The sequence below is a fragment of the Vicugna pacos genome, chromosome 5 (assembly GCF_048564905.1).
Source record: "Vicugna pacos chromosome 5, VicPac4, whole genome shotgun sequence".
NCBI classification, from domain to species: domain Eukaryota; kingdom Metazoa; phylum Chordata; class Mammalia; order Artiodactyla; family Camelidae; genus Vicugna; species Vicugna pacos.
Window position 1 is genome coordinate 59,373,396 of NC_132991.1, and position 25,945 is coordinate 59,399,340.

Below are 25,945 nucleotides of genomic sequence, written 5' to 3' on the forward strand. Positions count from 1 at the left end.
AATCAATTTGAAAAGCACTTTGGAATAATGCACACTCCCTAATACAACAGTTCTGGTTTTATGTATTTATCCTAAGGAAACATGTACATGTAAGTACCCAGATACATATACAAAAATATACATAATAGTATTTCTCACATTAGTCAAAAGCACAACCGCAAATGTCCATACACTATTAAATAAATGAATAAATTGTTATATAGTCATTCAATAGAATTGGCAATGGAAATGAAGGAACTCAGTTCCGTACAACAAGCAGGCTAAATCTCCCAAACATTATCAGTAAGCATACGGGGAAATTGCATTTACTATAAACTTTGAGAGTAGACAAAACCCAACCATACTGTCTAGGGGAGAGAGCATTGTGATTGTGAAGGACATAGTGTGTCAGGGAGAAGATGTTCTGGGTGCTGGCAAGTTTTGTTTCTCAACCTGTGGGTTGGGTGTACTCCTTTTATACTTTTTGTTAAACTATACATTTATGTTTTATGCATTTTTCTTTATATATGTGTCATATATGTTTATCCTTGCTTTTTAAAGAACATGGAAACTTAACAGAATTTGATGGATGTCAATAATCCTGTTGATTGTACCTATGCTTTGAATTTGAAACAAGCTAGAGTCACAGAATCGGACACATATAATTACCCATAGGATCACGAGTAGTCTTTAAATTTTAGATTATTCTTCACAAATTTCTCATTTGGTATTAAGAGACATATGCAACCTTGGGGAAAGTGAAGAAACTAATATTCATTTGGTGACTGTTATAAACCAAGCACTAGTATCACCTTTTACACAAACTATGTAATTTCATCCTTACAATATCCCTATGAGAGAGAGATTAATGAGTCTCGTGTAGCTGGTTTTTACAAGGTCATATAAAACAAATAGCAGTGCTGAGGATTTGAATGGCCCCTCCCATTGTTCCTTTTCTCCCTTTCTCCATATGGAGAGTAAATATCCCTCGTAAGGGAAAGGGTTCTAATATTAAATAATTTCTCTCTAAATCAGATTTGTAATTTTGATCAACTATGTTCCTTGAACTGAGGTATTTTAAATCTCTCTGCTTTTGATATGGGTAAAGTAGCTCACTTTCTTGTGGATTATAACTAGGAATAGAAAGTTAGTGGGGGGATTCCGAGGTCATCAGTCTTGTTGCTAAGGACTTGATGCTTGGAGATGTATTTAATTTCTTTCTGCAGCCTGGCCTATATGTCATTTGCTTTTATTGTTATTATTATTATCGAGAGACAGAATGCCTTAGTTCTAGTTCCAAAATCACTATAGGCCAGTTACAGAGATGAAGATAATAATGATTTCTTCAGTTTTTCAAGCTTTACCTGTAGAGAAGATCTGGGATGATTAATAACTTGGTACTATCATGTAAGGAAAAAAAAAAAAGACAGTTTTCCCAACCTGTGCCAGTCTCTACATTGGAAACCTAAAGGTCTATGGTCAGCACTCTGGGGGATGGTTCATTATCTTCCAGGATGAAATAAGCACCAGAAAATGGGTGCACTTACTTTAAATATAAATTCTGTAGGCTGTAAGATAGAAAAACTGCTTAATTTATTTGTACACCAAACTTATCTTGCCCTCTTTTGGAATTTAACAGGTATGGTATGATCCAGAAGGCTATCACTCCCTCCCAGCTTATCTCAACAGCCTGAATAACTTCCTCCTGCGAGTTAACATGTCAAAATACGATGCTGCCCGACATGGTAAAGTTACTTACACAGAAGCTTCTTGCTTTGCAACTTTTGCTGCTCTCCATATAAAAATGCACGCTAGATCTTGTTTCCTCCCAGAGGCAGCTGTTTTATGGTATTTAAATCATAGATCTTTAAAAGGAATTTGGACGTAGTAACTACCGCCAGATGGAACATTCTGGATAATCTCCTCAACTTCAGGTTAATTTAGTTTCCTCATCTATCAAATCAAGATGCTAATGCTGACTTCACACTTATTTCTGCTCTTACAGCTAGTATTTATATCTCATAGGAAAATATTTTATAACTACTTGTTTGTACATAGGCTAAAAATTAAAAAAAGTCAATAAATATTGTACACAAATCTAAATGTGAAAACAAAATTTTTAAACTAAAAAGTTCTACACCTAACCAGAAGTATTACCATTAATTGAGTACTTACTGTATGACTCTTGCTTTGTATAAAATATTGCTAATTCTTAGCACCCTCTCAGGATGAATATTATTGTTCCCTACTGTTATTCCACTGGGGATCAGAAGTGGGATTTGAACCCAGGTCTGTTTGACTCCTGTCTCTTTATTTTTCTAATTCTTCTCTATGCTCAGCCAGGTCTACTTTAGTGAGATTTCTCAGGAAGCTTCCACATAGTTTTCAAAAAGTATTTGAAACCTGAAAGAGACTGATTTTTTTTTCTAATTCAGTTGCTCTTCATCAGATCATTTCATCTTCTTAAGCCTTGCTCAAATTATTTTCTCAGATTCCCCAAAACTATAATAATAAAAATGGAGAAAAACTATGTAACATATATGCTGGCCAGCACTGAGTTTCTAGCCTAATAAATAGTCCAACCAATAGACTGTTAAAAAGGAAAAAGACAACATATTTTTTAGAAATGCCGGCATCTTCTTGTCTTTCATCTCCCTACCGTTGGGCATAATAGCTTGTGCTAGATATTCTGGTGGTTATAGACGTAAACTGTAGACTCAGATACTCATTCTAGGAACAGAAGCTTTTGGAGTCTTCATTTCAGAGAAAACAGTATTTTTCCCCAACTGCTTTGACATAGTCCTAGCAGCAGGAACCATGAAGAAAATAACAAGGTTGATAGATAGTCCTTAGATCTAGAGCATCAATAAAGAGTGTAGTCAAAAGTAGTAAGCTAAGTTAAATGGTGACTAAAGCCAGGTAGGTCTAGTATGAGCTGGTTTGAAATACAACAGAATACTTGACTTTCAGTAGGATGTCTTACTCAGAGCAAAAGACATTTGTTGCCGTAACAGATAATGAAAGTATAAGAACTATAGAAATGACATGTCGCAAAGGTATGTAGGTGAGAAAAAGAGACCAGTACCACTTTTGAAGGGTCAACTTTTGAAACCTGTGTTTGGATTTCATTTACTATTTGTGTTCTTTACCAAGACCAAAGCAATCTGAATCACACTGGACCTCAGCAGTCTTGCCGTGGCCCCTACAACTATATTTTTAAGTTACAGAGTCTAAAGAATTAAAAATTCTGGAACATAATCTTAAAATTGACCCTAGAAGGAAATTTTTTAATTGAAAAATAAGACTTAGTTTGAGTTATATAGAGATTAGTAATAGTGACCTTCTGTTTTTTATTAACTTTTCTCGTGTAAAACTATGAAAGTGATAGCTTTCCACTCTCTCTGGAAGGAGTTTGTTTTCTTTCAAAGAAGAAATCCAAGCCACCTTAAAATACTTTTATTTTTTTTGTAATGCATGTATGGGATCTGCCACGATAATGTTTCTAAAAAATTATTCTCCTGTCACGTCCCCCTACTACACTAGTGTTTTAAGGCATCTTTGTTGGATTCTACATGAATTGAGATTTTGCTTTAGCTATAAAATTAATTCTCTTTGAATTTTAACGTGCTAATCAGAATCTTTTAATTAGCTTTCCTTTGCAGTGTCAATGTCTGTTATATTCATGTGGTTCCCTCTAGTGGTAAATTTAACATGAAAATTTTGTTCCTTCTCCCCAAAGAATACAGATTTACTTGTTTTCGGTAACAAATGTTACACAACTAGGCTCTTTTCCAAAAATATTGACGCATTGTTCGCTCCACTCTAGAGTTTATTCTTATTGCATTAGTAGCAATGGTCAGTGGGAAGTTACTCATTTTAGGTTTACAAGTGTAGAGACAACAGAAAATATGTTCTTTTTAATGTATGTTGTATGTGGGGAAATAATTGGAATTTTTTAAGATTTTATTAGATTCAATAAGCATTCATTAACTAATCCCTGTACTCAAGACATTATACTGAATGCCATAGAACCCACAGAGAAGACTGTGATATAGATTCTAAACCCTAATACATTTACTTGATATTTCAGCTAAAGATATGTACTTAAAAAACTGGTTCAGCAGCATTTTTCATATTCGAGTAAATATTTGTGAAGATTCCTCTGGTGAAATAGAGTATTTATGGATTCTGAAGTACAAAGCAGGAATAAGAGAAATGTTTTCCCCTTGCCTACATTATAACCCAGCAACAAGGTTTAAGTAGGGCCCAAGGAAAAGTGAATCTCAGTAAAAAGAGAGTTTATTAATTTCCACAAAAGATAAGAAAACTGCATTCCCCCAGTGATGTGGTTAAAGTTAGTCAAATTGATTATTGTTGCTGTTAGTTTCTTTGTTTTGCTTTAACTATATATTTTTCTTCAATGTATAACAATTGCAGAATTTGACCTCAAAATATGTCTTACTCTACTTAATAAAAAGTATAAATTTAAGTTAATGGAAAGAACAGAACTTTAGAATAGCCTATAATATTTGAGTGCTGTGAGCGGGCCTTAATAACCCAGTCTAATGAACATATACTGATTGAGCAGTAAGTGACAAAGTTCTTGCTCAGCTAATGACTCTACAGGAAAAATTATTTAAAGGATATCCTCACTCTTATCCCCTACTGTTCTTTTCCAAAGTTTTTCAGACAGTATAAGCTTTGCCTCAAAACCATGGTCCTTTGGGAAACTCGCCAGCCCACTTTGGATAACCAGCATGCTCTAAGGAAAGGGAGGAAAGAAACTTACTTCTAACTCAGAAAGTATAACCAACCCTAGGAGACATAAATAATTTAGGACTGTATTGGAATTAAAGGACTGCTTCTCTGGAACCAGTTAGTTTCTCTGAATTCTCCTGGATCTTTATGTGTCAGTGAAAATCCCTCTGGGGTGGCTGAAACTCCCAAGCTCTACTGTTGGTAGAGTTCTAGAACAGTAAGCATTTTAGAAGCAATAAAGAAGAAGGGATCCTCTCAGGCTACAGTATTTCCCTACTGCAGCCAATAGCACAGTAAAGAGGGATGGGGCTGGAAAGTGTTCTCTAGGAGAGCCTCATGTGATCGGAGGATTATATGGACTCTCTTTGAGTTGCTGCTTTAAATGCCATACATTTCTAAAGTACTGCTGAATACAAACCTACGTGTGACCAGATGGGGAGAAGAAAATGGAAAACAATTTACTTAAATGCAATAGAGGGGAAACATACTGTGTAAGAAGTAAAAATTCTTGCCCCTTCCCCCCGAATTCCATACACAATGTGAAAAACTGTTCTTTTTGTGTGTGTGTCAGTGCCATCAATTTTACGGCATTGATGAGATGGGCAGGAAGGAATCACTTCCCTTTAAGAGAATATACCCAAAGTAAAATTCTTTAGAAAGTATTATGCATTATTCATCTAAAAATTGGTGTTTCTGATTAACTGAATACCTGCTAATGAAAAGAATTGTCTCTTCTTTAAGGTATCATCATGTATAGTCATCCTTATCCAGGAGTGCAAGACCAAGAACAAGCCACGTAAGCAGATATGTCTGGCATGGCTGCTTTCTCCTTGGCATAGCTGAGCCTCTGTATAAGGTGCTATAATTGGAAATCACAGTTGTATCTGAATGAATGTCAATCTAGAAGAGCTGTTAATATAAGTCGCTGACTGGGATGAAAGGAAGTTTCTGAAAGCATGTAGAGTGGAGTTGCCAAGCAGGGCTTGTTGCCTATAGATTCACAGAATCTGCCACTTTTATAAGTCAGGTGCATAAGTGCTTCATCATTTCAACTTCCCTGCATAGCATTTAAGTACGATTTCTATGCTCAAGAACTATATATCTCTTGCATACACCCTGCAACCCTTGGAGACTGAGGTTTTTCTATCAAATATCCCTAGTCAATTCAGATGCACTAGAGCTACATTTATCCCAAGGTCACAGCCGAGTCAGGTAGAAGATATTATCTGGCTGCCTTGCAGAAAGACTTATGCATCTCTTGCACTGTTTTGTTGGCGGCTTTAGCCATGAATCTTTCTGAAAGGAAAAGAGTTCGAAAAACTTACGTGTGCTCTCCTCTCCCTATTGCTCACTCTAGAATGAGCAGTTTAATCGATATTTTAGTGGCACTCTCCATCCTGATGGGCTACTCTGTCACCACTGCCAGCTTTGTCACCTACATCGTACGGGAGCATCAGACCAAAGCCAAACAGCTACAGCACATTTCAGGTGTTGGAGTCACATGCTACTGGGTAACAAACTTCATTTATGACATGGTGAGTAACTTATGTCTTTGCAGGAAAGACAGCACTGATTTAGGTAGAAGACAGTTTTATATTTGAGATTTATTGACCCTGGTTTGTTCAGATTATTACCACAAAGACAGTAAATTAAGGAAAAAAGTTTGCATCCAGTGGTTGGAGGAAAAGAAAAATCCACCTTCCCTGCCCTTATCTCTGTGGTCTGAGGACCTCCTGTATCAGATTCCCCAGGACATTTGTTAAAATGTCGATTCCTAGGCGCCAGTCCAGACCTATGAGATCCATATCTTGGGAGTGGAGACTGGAGAATGTGCATTTTTAACAACCCCTTCCCCAAGTTACTTTAAGCATACCGAAGTTTAAGAACCACTACTGTGAAGAAATAGTAGCTTAGAAGCAGAATAGCCTTGTCCAATGATAACAAATAATCAAGCTTATAAAAATTTAATCAACCAATAGTGAAAAATTTGAGGTAGTAGCCCCTGCTGAATGACACATTAGAGAAGATTAATTGGGAAAATAAAGGGTGAATTTCATTGATAGCTGTCTTATTTGCATAAGATGGTTCTTAAGTTCAGATGGTTTTTCTTGACTCCAAATGTGCCAGTATTGGCCAGAAGCCCAGGATAAGTATGTAGTTGCCTGGTGATTATGGTGAAATTGTCTGAGTTCCTGTAAAGACCAATGGCTTGAAGAATTGGAGAGTAATTAACTGCAGATCCGTTTGGTTAATGTATCCAGTGAGGTCTGAAATGCATTTGTTTGTAGAAGTCAAATCTAAAAGAATGATAATAATTTCTCTGGACTTAATGGGAGCTTTCACGTGTTAAGAAAGCTTAAAGTACACACTTCTGTGAAGGACTACTTACTACTTAGATTCTGTTATTATATATCTGGTGCTCATTACAATTTTAGGAGATTTTCCTCCCAAATTAAATTACCGCCTCTTTCATTGTGTGCATCTTGCTGCAGACTCCTCAGCATTTAATATTTCTGCTTGCTAATGAAACACTGAAGTCTTCTTTCATATCCTTGTGATTCTAAGAATGTGTGGCACCCACTGCCCTGCTGTTTTGCACAGAGTGGCTCACACTGATAACCAAGCCTTAGAAGTCAACCATCTGAGAGAGTTCCAGCATTCACAGTCAATACTTTGAGGACTGAATCTAACTAATACCAAGATACCTGGCTATCTTATCTTTCTCAGTGAATCTCTGTCCCCAAATGATCCCAGGTTGCAAAGCCTGGAAGCAGGAATGCCAGGGACTCTGTATCTCTATAACGATGGAGACTGGCTTGACCTCATACTGGAGGAGACAAATTCTAGAGTGAAATCAATGTAAAATGAACTGAATGTTATAAGCAACAGGAACATAGATAAAAATTCGTATTGTCAAGTGTTTCCAGGTTAATTTGTTAACAGTTTTAAACTAGATAGGCTATTGATTTTTTTAAAAACTACTTGCCATATGTTAAACATTGTTTTACATGTTCCCATAGGTCTTCTACTTGGTGCCTGTAGCATTTTCAATTGGTGTCATTGCAATTTTCAAGTTACCTGCTTTCTACAGTGAAAACAACCTAGGCGCTGTATCTCTCCTACTTCTGCTGTTTGGGTAAGCTGCAGTGAAAGAAGAATTAACAGAATTAAATGCTGCTGGACACAAACAGGACCTAAATCTCATTAGCTAATTTACAGTTGTCTTGGGGTTTCATTAGTCATAAGTGATGATTAACAGTACATTACATTTGCTAGTCCATAGTTTGTATAGTACTTCTGAAAATTAATGTTGTTCTCATTAATAGTAATACCTATCATTAATGAGCACTTACTAGGTGCTGAGTGTCACGCTTAGCAATTTATAAATGTAATCTAATTTACATAAAAATGGAGGCTTTAGAATGATCAGAAAAATGTGTGTATATGTATGAATTTATTAACAAATTGTGAGTATATATAAATATATGGCATTTTAAAGTATATATTTATGTATATTTATTTTATTTATATTTTTATAGATGTCTAAGAACACATATATAATATTGTTTCTGAATGAGGGTACTTAATGCAGGTAATACGTTGATATAAGCAATGCTTAGCATAGCACTTCCTTCTGCCCTGAATGCATGAGTAGTATCCGTTTAGTTAGCAATTGTAGCTGATGAAGGATCTGTGTCTAGTTCTACTTCATTACCTCAAAGGTTGCTCAGGTATTTGCTGAAAACAGGACATCCACCTTCTAAGCATACACTGTCTGCTTGGCTAGCCTACAATAATGTCATTTTTTCCCTCAGCTTTAAATTGTAAAATATACATTGATTAAACTCATATTTCTGAGCAAAGGAAAAAAAGTCTTGCTTTGGTGGTGTAACATCATCTCTAGGAAAAATTAATTTATAGTCGTAATGATGTCAGACTACTGAAGATTCCTTAAAAGACCTTTACTGTCATTTAAAAAGCATGCTTTGGATTTTGTGTGTGTGTGTGTGTGTGTGTGCATGTGTATGTGCTGTTGTTAAAAGGAGGAATAAAAGAGAGATTTAATTATAAGGCTTGGCAACTCATCCCTAATGTTTATTTTCACTTTAGAACACTATCTAAGTTATATATATATATGTCTGTTTATTTAGTATAAGAATAATTAAGGCATAATTTTAATTCTTAGTATTATTAACATAAAGGTATGCCACATTTTCTTGGATGTACTTGCTGGCTGGACTCTTTCATGAAACAGGAATGGCTTTCATCACTTACGTTTGCATCAACCTATTTTTTGGCATCAATTCCATTGTTTCCCTGTCGGTGGTGTACTTTCTCTCCAAGGAAAGGCCTAATGATCCGGTAAGGTCTTTTATTAGTCTGCTAAACTTCAGTGAGTGGATCAAATGCTTAAACATGTTCAAGGAGGTAGGCTTTCCGTGTTTTGCATTCTCTAAATAAAATAGAGGAATTTCATTTGATTCTATTAAATTTAGTGGTGGGGGGAAACTACAGCCTTTTAAAGTTCTTTTTAGACTCCATCTAGGTTATCTATGATTGTATTTATGCAGTGTCAAAACTGTTGAGATTTGACAGGGCTTGAGTAGGGGCATGGAGGTGAAATCAGACACATTGTATGGCACTAACAAAAATCATGCAACTAGTCAGTCAGCTAAACTTTTTACTTCTTAAGAAACTGTTATGGTACAGTAGGAACAAGGACAATGGCTTAGTCATACAACTATGGGTTAAGAGTCATTTGAACGTCCATAGAGAAAGAAAAACGAATTCATTCCCTTTCAATCATGTATTGGAGTCTACTTCATTGTAAGCATCACTTTCCATTCAGAGCTGGCGATTATGATTACTGAGGAGGGAAGCACTACCCGTGCCAGGCAATTGGGTGGAAAAGAATAGAGAGGAAATGAAGTGAAGTGAGGAAAAGGCAAGCACACGCCAGGAGGAAGAAGAAAATTCATGAGGTGCAAATGGTTGGTCCCAAGTGTGAATAACATGAAAATGAGCCATTTGCTCCTCATTCAGAGAGGTTGTCTCTCCTTCCATCTCATTTCACCATTTTAGCCCCCCTTTGAGTAGCTTAGCTTCTGAAACGTTACTGTGCTAAATACCTCCTTTACTCAGACACCTACCTGTAGATACTCTGTGTCAGACCCCAACACCCTGGCTATTACTACATTCCTAGGATCTAAGGCAGCTCTAGAAGTGATTCTGCACCCAGGGTTTGGCCTGACACCTTAGACCATCTCAAAAAATATATAATCCTCTTTTGCTTGGATTTTAGTAATAAATCTCCATCATTTGGTTGTAGTAAATGTTTATATGTAAATTCAGCATGCATATGCAATAATTGCCTATCTAGATAGGCTTCTTGGATCTCAACATTTGTCTATGTCTAGTTTCAGTTTTTGTCAGTTTGTTGGAAGACTAACACTGAGCTTTATTTTTATTCTTCTTATTTCAGACTTTAGAACTTATTTCTGAAACCCTCAAGCGCATTTTCCTGATTTTCCCACAATTCTGTTTTGGTTACGGTTTGATTGAACTTTCTCAACAACAGTCAGTCCTAGACTTCTTAAAAGCATATGGAGTGGAATACCCAAGCGAAACCTTTGAGATGGATAAACTAGGTGCAATGTTTGTGGCTTTGGTTTCTCAAGGGACCATGTTCTTTCTCTTACGACTTTTAATGAATGACTGGCTAATAAAGAAACTCAGGTAAATACAATAAAAACAGTGTTCGACATCTCTGATAATGCTCAATTCAAAATATTCAAAGAGTCATCAACAGTCTAAGCTTTTCCATTGGTAATATAGAAATGTTTTGCTCAAAAAATTTTGAAAAATCAAAGCATAATTCACCATTTATTTCATTCTGTAAATAATCATCAAACCTTACTATGGGTCTGCAAGTATTGTAGAGTGAGAAAATGAAATTAAATAAGCACAATTGTTAGCCTTAAAGAAATTAAGATTCAGTGGTGGAGAGAAAACTTGTACATAGAGAAAAGATGTAGTCTTTGAGTTGGGCTTGAAAAGATGGAAAGTAGAAATGGGGAGAGAGCATTGAGTATGTAGCATATTAGCAATGGATCTGGGAAAGGAAAATTGAGCAAAGTGAGGACAGAATCACAAATAAAAAGAAAAACATGTACCATTGACCCAGCAATTTTATTTCTAGGAATTTTTTTGACAGATATGCTCACACGTATGCAGAATTATGTACGTATAAAGTTATACACTCCTAATGGCAAAAGAACGACAACCTAAATGTCCTTTATTTAGAGACTAGTTAAATAAATTATATACATAATTTATGAATGAAACACTATGCAGCCATTAGAAAGAAGGATGCAGTTCACTGTGTAATGTTTGGGGTTACTTCTAATATTTATTAAGTGAGAAATGCAAGGTTCAGAACTACATATAAAGTATATTGTCATTTGAGTTTTAAAAGTATATATATCTATTATTTATGCATACATATGCAGAGATTGTCTCTATGTCTCTGCTACAGAGAATGCATATTGGTTGAAGGAGACTTACTTTCACTAAATATTCTTCAGTACCATTTTAATTTTAACACTTGATGTACATTTATCACCTATTGAAAAATAAGATGTAAGTTAATAATAATGAAAGAGGCGACAAGAGCAAAGATAGAAAAATCTTGAGCCATGTTTGAGAAGTGAGTAATACAATTTGATCAGAGCACAGAGTAAATGTAATAAAAGAGTAGGAGCTGAAGCATATGCTGGAAAGTTATGGAGTCTACTGATTGCTTGGTTAAAGAGATACAGCTTGGACTTTGTTCAGTGAGCACATAGTAGTATGTTAAAGGTTTTTGAACAGAGACCAACAGGATCAAATGGTGCTTTAGGAGCTGTGGTTTTGTGGAGACAGTGCAGACTGGAATGGAGCAGTCAGAGACACTGGAGCAGTCTGAGGCTCCTAGATAAATCTAGGTGAGAAACAAATGAAAGCCTATGATGGTAATAGCAACAGACAGACAATGATCGATGACTGGGTGTTATAAGGCATTTCCAGTGCTAGGAAACTGGCTGCATGAGTGGGTTGTGGCATGGGGAAGATTCAAAGAAAAAAAATCATGGATGGAATCTCTGTGGATATCATTAAAAGAAACAGGGACATTGGGAGGAAGGCTTGAATTGATTTGTTGGTTTGGTTTGCTTTGGTATTTATTAGGCAAGATACTGAAGTGGGTTTGAGATGTAGTGAGTTTTCAGAACTGATAACCTTAATATATTGGCTACATCCTAGGTAAGACACAGTAAAAAAAAATATAGAATAGCATTCATATTATTGATGACAAAAGAACAGACAGGATTTTTTTTAAAAGGTGATCATTGATCAAGGGTTTGTAAGTGTTGAGTCTTACCAATGACTCTAGTCTCTCTGTTAGGAAGTAACTTTCAAACCCAAAGTGATTTTCCTTGTTATGAAATTAAGATTCTGAATTGTAACAGTGGATCTGTAAGTATTTAAGGCATGGAAAGCAAAAGCTGTTTCTCAAATATCATAGCAAATATTGTGAACAGTATTTGTACTAAGTTTTAAGTTATTTGAGTACCATAATGCATAAAAAATGTTAAACTCACATAGTATGTGATAGCACACTTTTAGTGGAGAACTTCTTCAAAGATGTCAAAACTGAGTGGTGCCATTTTAAAATCATTGATGCAAAATCTTTTCATTCATTTTTTAGACTCTTCTTCAGAAAATTTAATTCTTCACCTGTGGTTGAGACAATAGATGAAGATGAGGATGTGCGGGCTGAGAGATTAAGAGTTGAGAATGGTGCAAGTGAATTTGACCTGGTCCAACTCCATCGTCTCACAAAGACTTACCAACTTATCCACAAAAAGATTATAGCTGTAAACAACATTAGCATTGGGATACCTGCTGGGGAGGTAAGGAACAATGTTTTGTTTCTAGCTATCCTTTATATTGGCATGGTAAGTGACAAATAAAGATCTTTATCTTCTTTTAATTTTTTCCTAGAAATATGAAAGTCAACCTGTGAATACGTTGATGGATTCTATATGTATAATTTACATGTGTCCACATGTTACTTACCCCATACGTCTTCCCTCTTGCCAGGGAGGACTCACCACACACCAAGTCCTGAGCCTTTCCCAAGTTACTATCCTCACTGGGTGGACTTTCAGTCAAGAATTATGTGCAGGGTACTTTTTTCAACTCTTAGTTTCCAGACTTCTTGAAAGGCAACATAATAGAAATCAGTTGTTGGAAGTGAGGTCCTAGAACTGCATCCATATTGATTCTTGCTGTTTTCATAGAAGAAATATTAAGGCAGCTTGGAAAGAAGAAAGAGAATGTGAGCATAGGTTGCCAAGCCTAGCTGCAAACTAAATGCATCAAATTTGTTTGACAGCATAAAGATATTATTGCTTCAGTAGCTTATTCAGTAAAGTTGTGATTCTGTGTGAATAATTTCAAATCCATAAATATAATTACTTTATCAGGATAGCATACCTCACTTGTTGGGTATTTTACCATGTCACCAGAGGTATGCTATAATTTAATATGTAAAAGAAATCCTATGTATCTATACAAATATTCACATTGTTAAAGAAAAAAAGATATATGAGTACCCATTTGTTTTAAAAGAGAAAGTTTTATCAAGTGCCAACAGAGGGCTACATTATCCATGAATAATTCCAGTGATTTATTTTTCTTGGTAATTTATTTTACCCAAGGAGAAGGAGAAAAGAGATATAATAGTAGCACATCTTTAGTTTGAATTAAAGTTTACGTCCTTTTTTTTTCCCTCCCTCAAACCAGTGCTTTGGCCTTCTTGGGGTAAATGGAGCAGGAAAGACCACCATCTTCAAGATGCTAACTGGAGACATAATTCCCTCAAATGGACACATTCTGATCAGAAATCAGACTGGGTATGAAAAATACTTCGATTTATAGAGCACAACATAATTAATGAGAAGAGTAATTAAAATGAACTCTTTATGCTATTTTGTGGTCAATCATTAGGAGGAAGAACAGCCATCCAAGTGAGTGGAAAATTTTAAACCTCCACGTGTGACTGTGATGGTTGGATTGTTTTACCTCTTTTTACCTGAATCACGGGTCACCATGACCGAAATAGAGCTACCCTCTCAACATTTGGGGATAAGAAAGAAAACGTCTGAAATTCATTTGTGGTTTTGATTCTCTCAATTCAGATCTTTGGCTCACGTTGACTCTCACAGCTCATTAGTTGGCTACTGTCCTCAGGAAGATGCCTTAGATGACCTGGTAACTGTGGAAGAACATTTGTATTTCTATGCTAGGATACATGGAATTCCAGAAAAAGATATTAAAGAAGTGAGTATAAGTGTGAAAAACTAGTTCACTTGAAAACCATTATTGTTTCTGCTTCCCACCTCCCTTCCCCTCAAGACCAACTTGACCTCTGGAAAACTAGGACACTTTTCTCCTGACAGTGACAATGGATACAGCATTAGCTCGATTGTGTATGTCACATACACACCTATCAGCTCAGCTTTAGAAACACCTTGGCCCATGTTCAGTTACTTTTTAAAAACTTTTAACTAAAACATAACGTTTGCCTTAGGCTCTGGGTTGAGCCTTGGGTGGGGATGCCTGTACATTCTTTATTGTCCAGATAAGTATTAAAACATGGAATTACCTCCAGACTGCCCAAGTGAAGTAGACTAGCTTCCAGTTCAATTTTTTAAATTTGGTTTTGTTCCCCACCATAATTATTTACCTTTTTAATGGAATGGCTAACCCTTAGGGCGTTTTTCTCTATTTTTGCAACCCTTCGGGACCTGTTGAAATCCTCCTAGGATTCCACTGTTTGCCTGGGTTATTTATCTACAGAAATAGCCACAAGAACACACGATTCCTAAATTAATGCACTAAAGTTTTGATACTAGGTCAGTCTGAAATAGACTTAAAGCCTTTGTGACAACTCACCCCACAGTCAGAAGGAAGATGAAACAGTGATGACAGTCAATAAGAAACCTGCCTTCTGAAGGGATGAATTCTGTTTTAGCTCTTTGAAGCTTTACAAGGAAATCCTGTGTTAGTTACAGCAGAAAGAACAATTGTATACACACGCTCTCTCTCACACACACACATACAGCGGGGCGCGGGGGGATCCCATTTGAAAATAAGCCTCCACAGAATTGCTTTTATCTCTTTTATCTCTTTAAGTGACCTATTAATTTTTAAGTGGACCTTTGAAAATAAAAGTTTAAATTTATGTTGAATTTAAATGTTTTAATTGGGGGGGTATGTATTTTTTCATTATAAAACTTTCTTTTCACAGGTAGATTTTTTTTTCCCCACTTAATGCTTTAAGGGTTTTGGAAGGGAAAATCAACCTAAGTTTTCTTTTCCACCCACAGACTGTTCATAAACTCCTCAGGAGACTTCACCTGATGCCCTACAAGGACAGAGCTACCTGTATGTGTAGTTACGGCACAAAAAGAAAATTATCCACTGCACTGGCCTTGATAGGGAAACCTTCCATTCTGTTGCTGGTAAGAGAATCACTGTGAAAAAAGCCTGCTACATAATCAGAACCACATATGCAATTGTGTGTGTAACATTTCATTCACATTATTGTAATAAACATTTACTGAGGTCTCACTGTGTGCTGGTTATTTTGCAAAGCACTTTGCGTATGCTATCTCATTAAGGGAATTTACATCAGCACATAATTTGTTGGCACAATATGCCCTTGGAATGTTTTTGTCTGAAGCTATGGCTCAGTCAGTTTCTGAGGAAATACTTGGCATGGGAATAGGAAGTAGCTGAAACCAGTTCACGATATTCAAACGAGTGAGTAAAATTATGACAGAATTTGATTCACAGTTATTGAAGAAATAAGTTCTACTGGTAACTGATCAGGTAAACTAACACATTTTCCAACTTCTACCTAAAAGGAAATACACTTTTTAAGACAATGTATTGGGCTAAAATGTTATCTCCTTGTTGCATAAAAAACATTGAGATACCTAGCTTGGGATGCAATCAACAATATGCCATTCTGTTCTGTCTGAATTTTTTGAAGGCAAGATATACATGCTATAATTGTATTTTGGTTAAGAGCTGGAAAATTAAATTGATCACCTGGAAATATAAATTGCACTAGGAATGACATAGCATTTTGCTTCCCAGACGAAATATTGTGAAAACTGTTTATTTCTGAGAAATAATCTTGCCCTTGTTTTGGAAGATTCCTTTCATTTAAGGACCTCCAAACTCCCAAAGAGCCTTAACCATATGCAATAAAAACCCAGTTATAAATCACCACATTTTTCCAGGGATTAAGTAATGTACCCCTGATCATTTAAACTGCCCAGACAGAGTAATGCACAACCTATCTTTCTACAATACCGGAAGCTTACAGTGCATTATTTCCCTGCAAATCGATGCTCATAATGGAATTCTATTGTATAAGTGTCCCTTAAATTGAACAAAACAATCCTTAGGCACCCCTGTGAGATAATAGATGTAAAGTACTTTAAAATGTTAAAAGCTGTATACAAATATTTTGTATTAATGAGTTGAACTGAAATCAGGATGTGAGAGAAAGATACAGTATTTTCCTTTGTATGCATTTACTATATATATGCTGTTGGTGTCAAAAATGGGGGCAGTGACAATATACTGTTTCCCCAAATTAGCACTCATTTCTTTCTTTAAATTTAACCTCTTACTATAAGAATAAACCTCTGGTGATCCTATATACATACTTTCCATATCAGATATATATTTTTAATTTTTACCTAATCTTGACCTATCATTTGGTTTTTTAAATTATCTGTCAGGATCTATCACTGCTTGTTTAGCTTTTCCATTGCTACATTTCAAATTTTAAGTCTGAACAATTTTTCAAAGCATCGTTTACTTTAAAATGCAATTTATATCTTCCTATCTGGCAATTTCTGCAAACCTCGTTTTTATTTCCCCAAGGAGTATTAAATATCAATTAATCACACAGAACTAAAAATACACCTCAAATGTATTAACAAAAAAATCAAATTGCATTCTCTCGGCTTCAGATAACACATTATCACTCACAGCCACAATTCTGCTATCAGAAGAAAGGTAGCAATTTTGTTGATGTAGCTTCAAATATATATGTGACAATGTAGTATTAAATGTAAAAACTCTTGCTTTGTCAGTAATTGAAGCAGAATTTTTTCCAAAGAAATAGAAGAGACAAGTGTAAAGTAACAGGGTGTCAACTTCATTGAGACACTTTTAAAACAGATTGACAATTTTAAATGATTAATTTTGAGCTTTTTGACAGCAGCAGAAAGAAGCCTATTAAGTATAAAACAAGTTAGTCACAGAAGCTTGAAAAGTGATTTCTGTGCTAGGGGAGTGAGACGTGGTGATTCATGTAAAGAACCTCATCAAAATTTAATTAATTTGATAAATTCTTCTTGTAACTTTCTATTAAGGATGAGCCGAGCTCTGGGATGGATCCTAAGTCAAAACGGCACCTCTGGAAGATCATTTCAGAAGAAGTACAGAATAAATGTTCCGTCATCCTCACCTCTCACAGGTAAGCTGAGGATGGGAACTTTAAAGTTAGATAATATGATATTAGGATGCTAAATGGGGAAAGGTAAGCCTGTGTGATATATATGGATAATGAATGTTCGCATTTGGATTGAAGTATTTTATATTTATAGTCATAGGAACAAGTCAGGAAGGTTTCATGGTAAGACATCGGCTCCTATAGTGGCACAGAGCCTAAGTGTGCTTTTTAAAACAAACTTCTCATGACTTAAGGCCCTTTTAACTCAACCATGACTCCCTGTTGCCCATCACAAAAAGTTCAGCATCCTTAGGCTTAGTATGCAAAGCGTTTTATTTTCTGGCCTTATCTAAATTTCTAGTCTTTTTTCCTATGACACCCTCTCCTATCAGTCAATCTGAATGACTCATGGTTTCAGATACACTCACTGCCCTTTCCTATAAACTATGCTCTTTCTTTAGCTGTGCTTTCCACTGGAGTTGGTCTTTTTACAAAATCTCCAAATTCTAATCTTACTCATCCTTTGAGAACTAGCTCACAGGCCTCCCCCATGAAGTAGACCCTTTCCATCAGTTAAGTAGAAAAGTTACTAAAGCATTTTATCTGTGCCCTTTTTAATAAGGTTGGCCTTGTATTAAGTTCATCCTTTTGCTATAATTATCATATAGTAGAAAAAGTACTAGATATGTTTAGAATCAAAATATCCTATGTCCTAACCTTGCCCAAGGTCACTATATGTTCTGAAGCCAATCATTTAATTTCTGTTAACTTTTGAATTAAATGTATAGGGTGATCCCAAAGATCTCAGGGTGATACCTAAGATCTCCTCCAGTTACTATAGGTTATGAAATTAGAATTATATAATCAAGTACAGGTTAACTAATTGTAAATATGAAAACATAAAGCCAACTGAATACAGAGTATGAGGCATAATAAAAAAAGCTTGGTGTTATTTTGGAAATGTTTCTTAGGAAATATAAGTCATTAGTCAGAGTTTGAAAGAAATACTATGCTTGATAGAGTGGGCATTGCAGATGAGAGAGATAGCGTCAAGTTTGAGAAGAAACAGTAATAAACCCTATCTGAAGACATTTAATTTCCACATTCAAAGATTTTTTTGTTCTTCAAGGAAAAAGACATTTTAAGGAACTCAATCAGTATTTCTAAAGTGCCATGATGAAAAAGTTAAACTTATGTTCATGAACTGCAATCCAGTTTTCTTTGCCCAGAATGTTCATACAATTCTGTCTTTCAGCATGGAAGAATGTGAAGCACTCTGTACCAGGTTGGCCATTATGGTGAATGGAAGGTTCCAATGTATTGGATCATTGCAGCATATTAAGAGCAGGTGAAGCACAAGTGTATTGTTTAGCACATGGTGTAGAGTAATCAATCTAACAGTACTATACTCACCTTCAGGGGTTATCTCAGTAGCCTATCCTGCAGTGAGTAGTAAAACTGGAATGGAGAAGCTAATCATTGACTCGCCTTAAATTTCAATGATTGTACTGAGGGTTGAATTTTTTTTAGTTAATAACCCCCAAACCTACAAGACCTAAAAGCTAGTAATAATGAAAATAAATGATGATGATGATGATGATGATGATGGTGGTGATGATAAATAACCCTCAAGCAAAACACTCTTAGGAAGCAGTGTTAACAGTTAACTCAGTAACACATTAGACCTTGACAAGTACATGAAGACATTGATTTTTAGCTAGCATGTTCATTTGTCATTTGCACAGGCTTTTCGTAAGCTATTTATCATTTTTACCACATTCAAAACCTTTGAATCAAGAATACATTAGGGAAATGTGCATAAATATCATACTATCAAATTAAAATTAAATTAATATTTCATATCCACCAGAGTGCATATGCATTTTACATATCCATGTTAATCTTCAAGCTTCATGATGCTACTTTATACCTTTATCTGTACAACAACTTGGCTTTTTTATAAGATAATATTGACCAAGATAAGAAAAAGAATAAAAGAGGCCTCGTATGTTGTTCTCAGAGAGTCTGTTGTGACTTATTTCCAAATTCTATTTTTGGTGCAGTTAGCTAGTATATTGATCTATTATTTATTTTAAAAACTCCAATGATTTTAATCTTTACAGTTGACACCAAATCTCCAATAACTTGCCTCTCAAGATCTTCTTTGTTTTAAATTAGAAAGCATTTAGCCCCAGAAATTGACATCAAATGCCAATTTATGGATGCCAAAAAAAGCCCAATTTTATGTTTTCTTTCTAATGCAGCTTTTGTCCAAGGATCTGACTTTGAATCATGGTAGAAATAAATAAGAAGTCATGGCAGTGCACTATTTCCAGTTTGCAACATGCCCTGAACTTTTATGGCAAAATGATAGCTTTTATATAGAAAAAGGGGCTATAATGGTCAGCTTGGGTCCTGTTTCATTATCCAAAATTCCAAAGGACCTATTTCAGCAAAATGTAACTCTTAATTTATTTTGCACTTTTTTCTAGGTTTGGACGAGGCTTTACTGTCAAAGTTCACTTGAAAAATACCAAAGTGAGCATGGAAGCCCTCACAAGGTTCATGCAACTGCATTTTCCAAAAACATACTTAAAAGTAAGTAAGAGATTGTCCTGCCTTTTGATCTGACTGGTTTTGATAGTTATAATCTAATATCATAGTGGATGTTTGCCATTTTCAAATTGACCATAGCTTTATTATTTATCTTAATATATTAGCTCAAGATGCTTAAGATACTCTGAAGCACACTTAGTATAAAATCTTCAAATTAGTCATATAATTTGTAGTTATTTAAGAATAAACTTTTACACTTTTTTTCATAGTCCTTTTACACCCCTTTATTTCTTCCTCACAAAGACTTTAGGACCATATTATGTTAGTTTTCAAGTTGTATACTTTAGTTTATTAGTTAAATATGTTAGGGAATTGAGGGGTGACAGATACATATGACCAAGGGCATTTCTTCTTAGAAAAAAAATTTACAAAATTCCAGAATGTCACAACTGGAAGAGATTATTTCCTTTGCTTTCCTCATTTGAAAGACAAGCCCATGAGTTTTTGAGCAGAATTACTTGGAAATCAAATTCTTAAATCCCACATTAGTTGGAAAATTGATCACTAAATTTCATCTTACATATAACACATCAACAGGACCAACACACAGTTATATGCATATAGATCACATAGTACATATTTAAATGCACTTGACAAAAAAAAAGTTATCATTGTAACAACTTTGACATGCAGGTAATTTGTACGAGTTGGTTATAGCAAATGATTGTTTTTAAAAGGAAGTCAGATGTGGAATGATGAAAAGAAGTTGGTCGACTTGGGCTGAGGTCCAGCTCTGCCTGTGTGATTTCCAGCAAGGCATTCAAAGTCTCTAAGCCTCATTTTTCTCATTTGTAAAATAGGAGTAATGACACTTACTTCACAAGATTGGTGTGAGTGCTAAATGATAAAATGTCCACAGAGATGCTTCATAAACTATGAGACACCCATATTAATGTGAAATGACTTTAGAGAGCAAAATGGAGTGTGTTTTTAAAAACAGTTCTTTTATCTTTTTGAAATACCTTTGCATCCACCCCCCAAGCCTAGACTAAGTTCTCCAGGAAATAATAGCTTTTACCATTCTTATCAAAGTCCATTTTGTATCATATAAATTAAAATCAAATTTAAAAATTAAAAGACACTTTTTTTGCACAAATCGCATTGGTCAGTGAATTTCTGGGTTGAAATCTATGTCTATTCACTGAGTGATGAGATTGCTCTTGCCCTGGTCTCTTCCTCCTGGGACCAGGGCTCCACAAGACAAGTGCACTGGTGATAAAAATTAGATTTTTTCCTGAAAAGACCATTCTTTACAAGTGTGTGATGGTTTCTAGATCTCTAAAAGGGAAAACAACAATTTGGGAGTAAAAATAAGTAAGATAGGCTGATTACAGTGATAGATGTGATGTGAACACAAACCAACGAGAAGGGCTAGCAGAGGAGTGAGAAGAGGGGTTTCCAGCAACGTAAGTCTAGAACGCCAGGCTGCAACATACAATCCTGATCTAAGTCATAGGTTACAGGGGTTGATTATGGAGTAAGAAAAATCCTGACCAAACTGGTGATTAGGAAAGATCATTCTAGCTACTTTGTGCCAGAGCATATGAGTGTATACGGTTTCTAGGCTTCTGAAGAGGGTGTTGCAATAACTGAGATGTGGACGATGAGCATCAAGTTAATAATACTGATGGTGCAAATTGAAAGGAAAGGTTAAACTTGAGAGTTATTTTAGAGGGAAAAATAAATAGGATATGATGATTGATGAAATATGCAGAAAAAGGTGTTAAGATACTGCAAGAAAATAAGAATATATTACCAAGTAGATAGTAATACTATGGGCTAAATAAATTGAAAAGAATTCTGACGTGAATTAAGAAAGAATGTGGCATTATTTGAATAAGGTTTCACTTAGATGCTTTTGAAATCTGGCAACTTTAGCCAATATAAATTGAACAGCTTATCCCTAGCCTTTTAGAACAATTCCAGCATTTAAAGAAATAAAATTTCTAAACATGATCTCTGAAAAAAGCTTATGTGAGCTGAGCAGAATCTGACATCTGCAATACCACTCCACAATATTTTTTTCTAAGCAAGACTACAGCTTTATAAGTGCATATGAATATAGAATGTTTTGGAATTATCATTAGCTATTTGATTTGTTTTCTCTTTGACATTCGTAAAACTCCTTATCTCATCTTCAAAAGCTGTTAGTTTCCAAACATACTGATTATTTACACTGTAGCATCATTTTCAGTGGAACAAATTTCAGTATGTTTCTTAGTTGTTGGTCAAGTTATGTGTAGTCCAGTCAATATTCCCTGACATCAAGAAATACATTTTTTTTTTCCTTTGGTTCTGACAGGATCAACACCTCAGCATGCTAGAGTATCATGTTCCGGTCACAGCAGGAGGAGTAGCAAACATTTTTGATCTGCTGGAAACCAATAAAACGGCTTTAAATATCACAAATTTCTTAGTGAGTCAGACTACACTGGAAGAGGTAAGCTGGATACCATGATCCATGTGCACAGTGTCACATTGATTATTATACATGCTGATTATTCCCTTTTAATAACATTCAATTTGTTTTTAATTGAAGCAATATTTAACTCACACCTGAAAAACTTAGCTTAATTTATTTCTAGCTGCATCTTGGGATGTTAGGGAAAAAATGTGAAAAGCAGTAACTATTTTTCATGGAGAAAAGTTTTTTTCCTTCTATAAAGCATCTGTGCCCATCAGTTATATGTTTATATAAAGCAACAATAATTTTCATCTATAAAACAAATAGCTGTTACTTTCCTTACTTTCCCCTTGGTAGGTTTCTTAAATAGCATTGCTTTTGATTGGCTTCCTGGATTAGGGGAGGAAGAGGATATCTGGTTAGAATTTGGTGCCCAAGCTTTGGATCTGCTAGATTCAGGCAACCAAAGCAATAAATGCAGGGATTTTTGTTTCATTCACATCAGCTGTCTTAATTACATTTATGTTCAGTAACTTGAGGCTTAACAAGGCATCCTTCATCAACTTTGCACTGTTTTAATTTTATGCAATTCAACCAACGTGATGCAGAGAACATTTGACTGTATCTATCACTGGAATGGGTCTGAAAGTGAGGCTATGGAAGCCTTTGAATTGTGCTTCATCTTATGGACAATTTTTTATGGGGAATTAAGGCAATTATGGCTTTGCCGACACAGAAGATTTATCCTTTGACTTGTAACCAATTACCAGCATCCTGTCTGGCACAAAATAGGCTCTCAGTATTTTCTGGATGAATCTATGAGTAATAGAATTAATTATTTTAAATAAAGTATAAAGGTCTGCCTGTTAAATAATCGGCTTACTGAACATAATGTTAATGTGAGTTTTCTATGCAAATTTTATTTTAGTGCATTAACTCTTGAGTGAAATTTGTCTCATCATCATAAAAACATTTGATAAGGGCTTGAGTTGGGCTCCTTGTTTATACTTGTAAGATATTGATGCAGATCATATAGATACAAATATGTGGCTTTAAATATTCAATTATAGCTTTAGATTTATAATTATAAATGTACTGATAGTTGTCCATATAGGAATTATTTTCAAGCCCCAGTTCAATTTCAGTATAAAGGAAGAACTCCTAGTGAGAGTGTGTATATATGTTTGGGCATGTCCCTATGAAATCTAGTTTTCTTCTTATTTGCCCTCCCATTGTGCCCACACACATGTGTGTGTATGTGTGTGCGTGTGTGTGAATTGACATTATTTCTTCCTTTTACCAAGTTTACCAAGTACAATGGCTTTATTTCCCTTGAAAAATCAGGTTTTCATCAACTTTGCCAAAGACCAAAAGTGCTATGAAACCGCGGACACTGGTAGCCATGGTTCCACCATAAGCATTGACTCACAGGATGATCAGATGGAGTCATAGTACCTCCAGCAAACTCATCCTCAGCAAATGGCCAATGGCTTCATTTTGAGGAAGAGCCACAGAAGATACGAATTCCTCAAAATATTTTAATTTTGAAGTATTATATTATTGGAAAGTTGAAATGTGTAAGACTTGCCAGTAACTATAAATGGAAAGTTTTCTTTCTAAGATCAGTGAATGTTGTTGCTGCTGAGATGAATTCCTGCCTACTCAACACTGTGAGCATACTAATGTATATGTTGTTGACTCTTATGCAAAGGTGAAACTACCTGAAGATGAATGTCTTAATTTATTACTTTCAATAAAAAGACAGCTTAAAAGGCATGGCTATTAGCAGTTGAAAAGTAAGAATGGAGAAGAAAAGTAAGGTAGTTTGGGGTAGGTAGAATTGAGAGAGCAAACAAAATAATTTATTTTTAGGAAATAACAGAATGAACATCTTGAATACATGAATCTTGCGTGATGTGTAAAGTGCCAAGGGCCAGATTAACACCAGCAGTAAGGAGCGGGCACAATGTCTGGAGTGCATGTGTATGTCATTTTCAGTACCTGTAAATACGTGGGGACATACCACACCCCCCAAAATGCCTTTTTACAAGAATACTATAGGAAGGCAGTTTACCCTGGTGGTAAACAGAACTTAAGATTTATTCTCACAGTGCCTTGCCAATAGTAAGGCACAGGGCAGAACAAGAAGCTACTTGCTCTCTGGGGGAAATGGGTGTGTCAGCGGGCAGATACAAATCCTGAAAGATAATAGAGAATTCATGTGCTGCTGGCAGGCCACTTTTTTTTTAAGATTTTACAGAAAGCCTCATATTCTGGGTCTCTCTGCAGGAAACATTCCTGTGAAGGGAAAATTAATATGAAGATAATTTTCAGCTAGTTACCCAGCCGAACCAGAATCATGTATATGGCCATGGAATAGACTTTGTAATAATGCCAAATTATATGGCCCTTGGGGAAGGTGCTTTATATAACATTTGTGTGTGCAAGCGTGTGTGTGTGTGTGTGTGTGTGTGTGTGTGTGTGTGTGTGTACAGGTTTGCCAGCTCTGGCACAACTGTTTCTGTGTTGAAAATAAAATCAAAATTTAGTAAAAAGCAATTCATGAAGTCAATTTCATTTGTTAGGGAAAAGCCAGGAACCTAAAACTTGCAATCATGTGGCCTACAAGGTCCCATAGGCTCTGGCCCCTGCTTACTTCTCCACCTTCATCCCTTTCTTTCTCCTTTTCCTCTTTAGAGTGTAGCCATGCTGGCCTCTTTTTGGTTTTTCCAGTGCACCAAACTCCTTCCTATCTTCACATCTTTCCATATGTTTTCATATGTTCCCCTGCTGGAAACGCTCTTCCTCCACAATCTGTGCCTAGCTAACAGTCTTCAGAAATGTCTTTCTTTCTCAGAGAAGCTTTCCTTCCCCACTTCTTCAGTTTAAATCCAATCTCCCGTCCCAAAATGGTACTCTTATACTTCCTACTTTTCTGTTAGAGCATGCATCCTAATTTGTAACACATCAGATTAACAATATGCATCTTAACAGATGGTAACAGAATTTCCCTCAGGATAGAAAATGTCCTTGTTGAGTATAATACATAGACAAGCCTTTTGGAGTAAGTATAAGTGTAACTCCGAGAGGATGAGTGTCTTCAAGAGACCAAATGACCAAAAAAATGTTCAGGCTCCATGAAAGAATAAAGGAATTTGTTTGTTGTTCATTGTGTTTGTTACTGTAATGGTTGGTTGCTTGCTTGCTTCTGAGCAATGGTAGAGACGGAAGCACAGAGGGAGGAGAGAAAGAAAGTGGAGAGAGGAAGAACCAGTGAGTTGGTGGAGGATGGGTACTGAAGACAGATGAAAGTCCAGTGAGAGGTCTGGGTGGTTGAATGGACTTTAAAAACCATGAATATCCAAATATATCTCACATTCATTTGCTGTGCAGCCAACACTCTAGACTGTCCTCCTTACCCCTAGATCTTGATTGAAGTCAGTCACACTTATAAATGCTTTATGTGAATGAGTGTTTAGTGGAAATTGAGGAAGGGATGTGTTAATGTGTACTTTGAAAGAGGTGCAGAACAATGACTGCTTTACCACAGAGAAGGAGGAGGCTGGCTGGAGCAGAGACCATGAGACACAGAGGTCTGGATATGTGCTGAG

The 25,945-nt window shown here is 35.8% G+C and overlaps 1 protein-coding gene across 2 annotated transcripts in view; it reads left to right on the forward strand.

The window, feature by feature from the left end:
* ABCA12 (ATP binding cassette subfamily A member 12) overlaps positions 1–24,106 on the forward strand; it is a 152,655-nt gene extending 128,549 nt beyond the window's left edge. For both annotated transcript variants that reach the window (XM_015244190.3, XM_072961325.1), the window contains 15 exons: positions 1,619–1,724; positions 5,479–5,533; positions 6,095–6,272; positions 7,758–7,873; positions 8,940–9,099; positions 10,220–10,473; positions 12,482–12,686; positions 13,582–13,691; positions 13,977–14,118; positions 15,168–15,302; positions 17,235–17,338; positions 18,570–18,662; positions 19,807–19,912; positions 22,233–22,370; positions 23,679–24,106. In XM_015244190.3, the coding sequence (XP_015099676.2) occupies positions 1,619–1,724; positions 5,479–5,533; positions 6,095–6,272; positions 7,758–7,873; positions 8,940–9,099; positions 10,220–10,473; positions 12,482–12,686; positions 13,582–13,691; positions 13,977–14,118; positions 15,168–15,302; positions 17,235–17,338; positions 18,570–18,662; positions 19,807–19,912; positions 22,233–22,370; positions 23,679–23,786 (2,010 nt within the window). In that variant the 3' untranslated portion in view covers positions 23,787–24,106. The remainder of the gene's footprint in view (positions 1–1,618; positions 1,725–5,478; positions 5,534–6,094; positions 6,273–7,757; positions 7,874–8,939; positions 9,100–10,219; positions 10,474–12,481; positions 12,687–13,581; positions 13,692–13,976; positions 14,119–15,167; positions 15,303–17,234; positions 17,339–18,569; positions 18,663–19,806; positions 19,913–22,232; positions 22,371–23,678) is intronic.
* Positions 24,107–25,945: the final 1,839 nt, after the last annotated feature.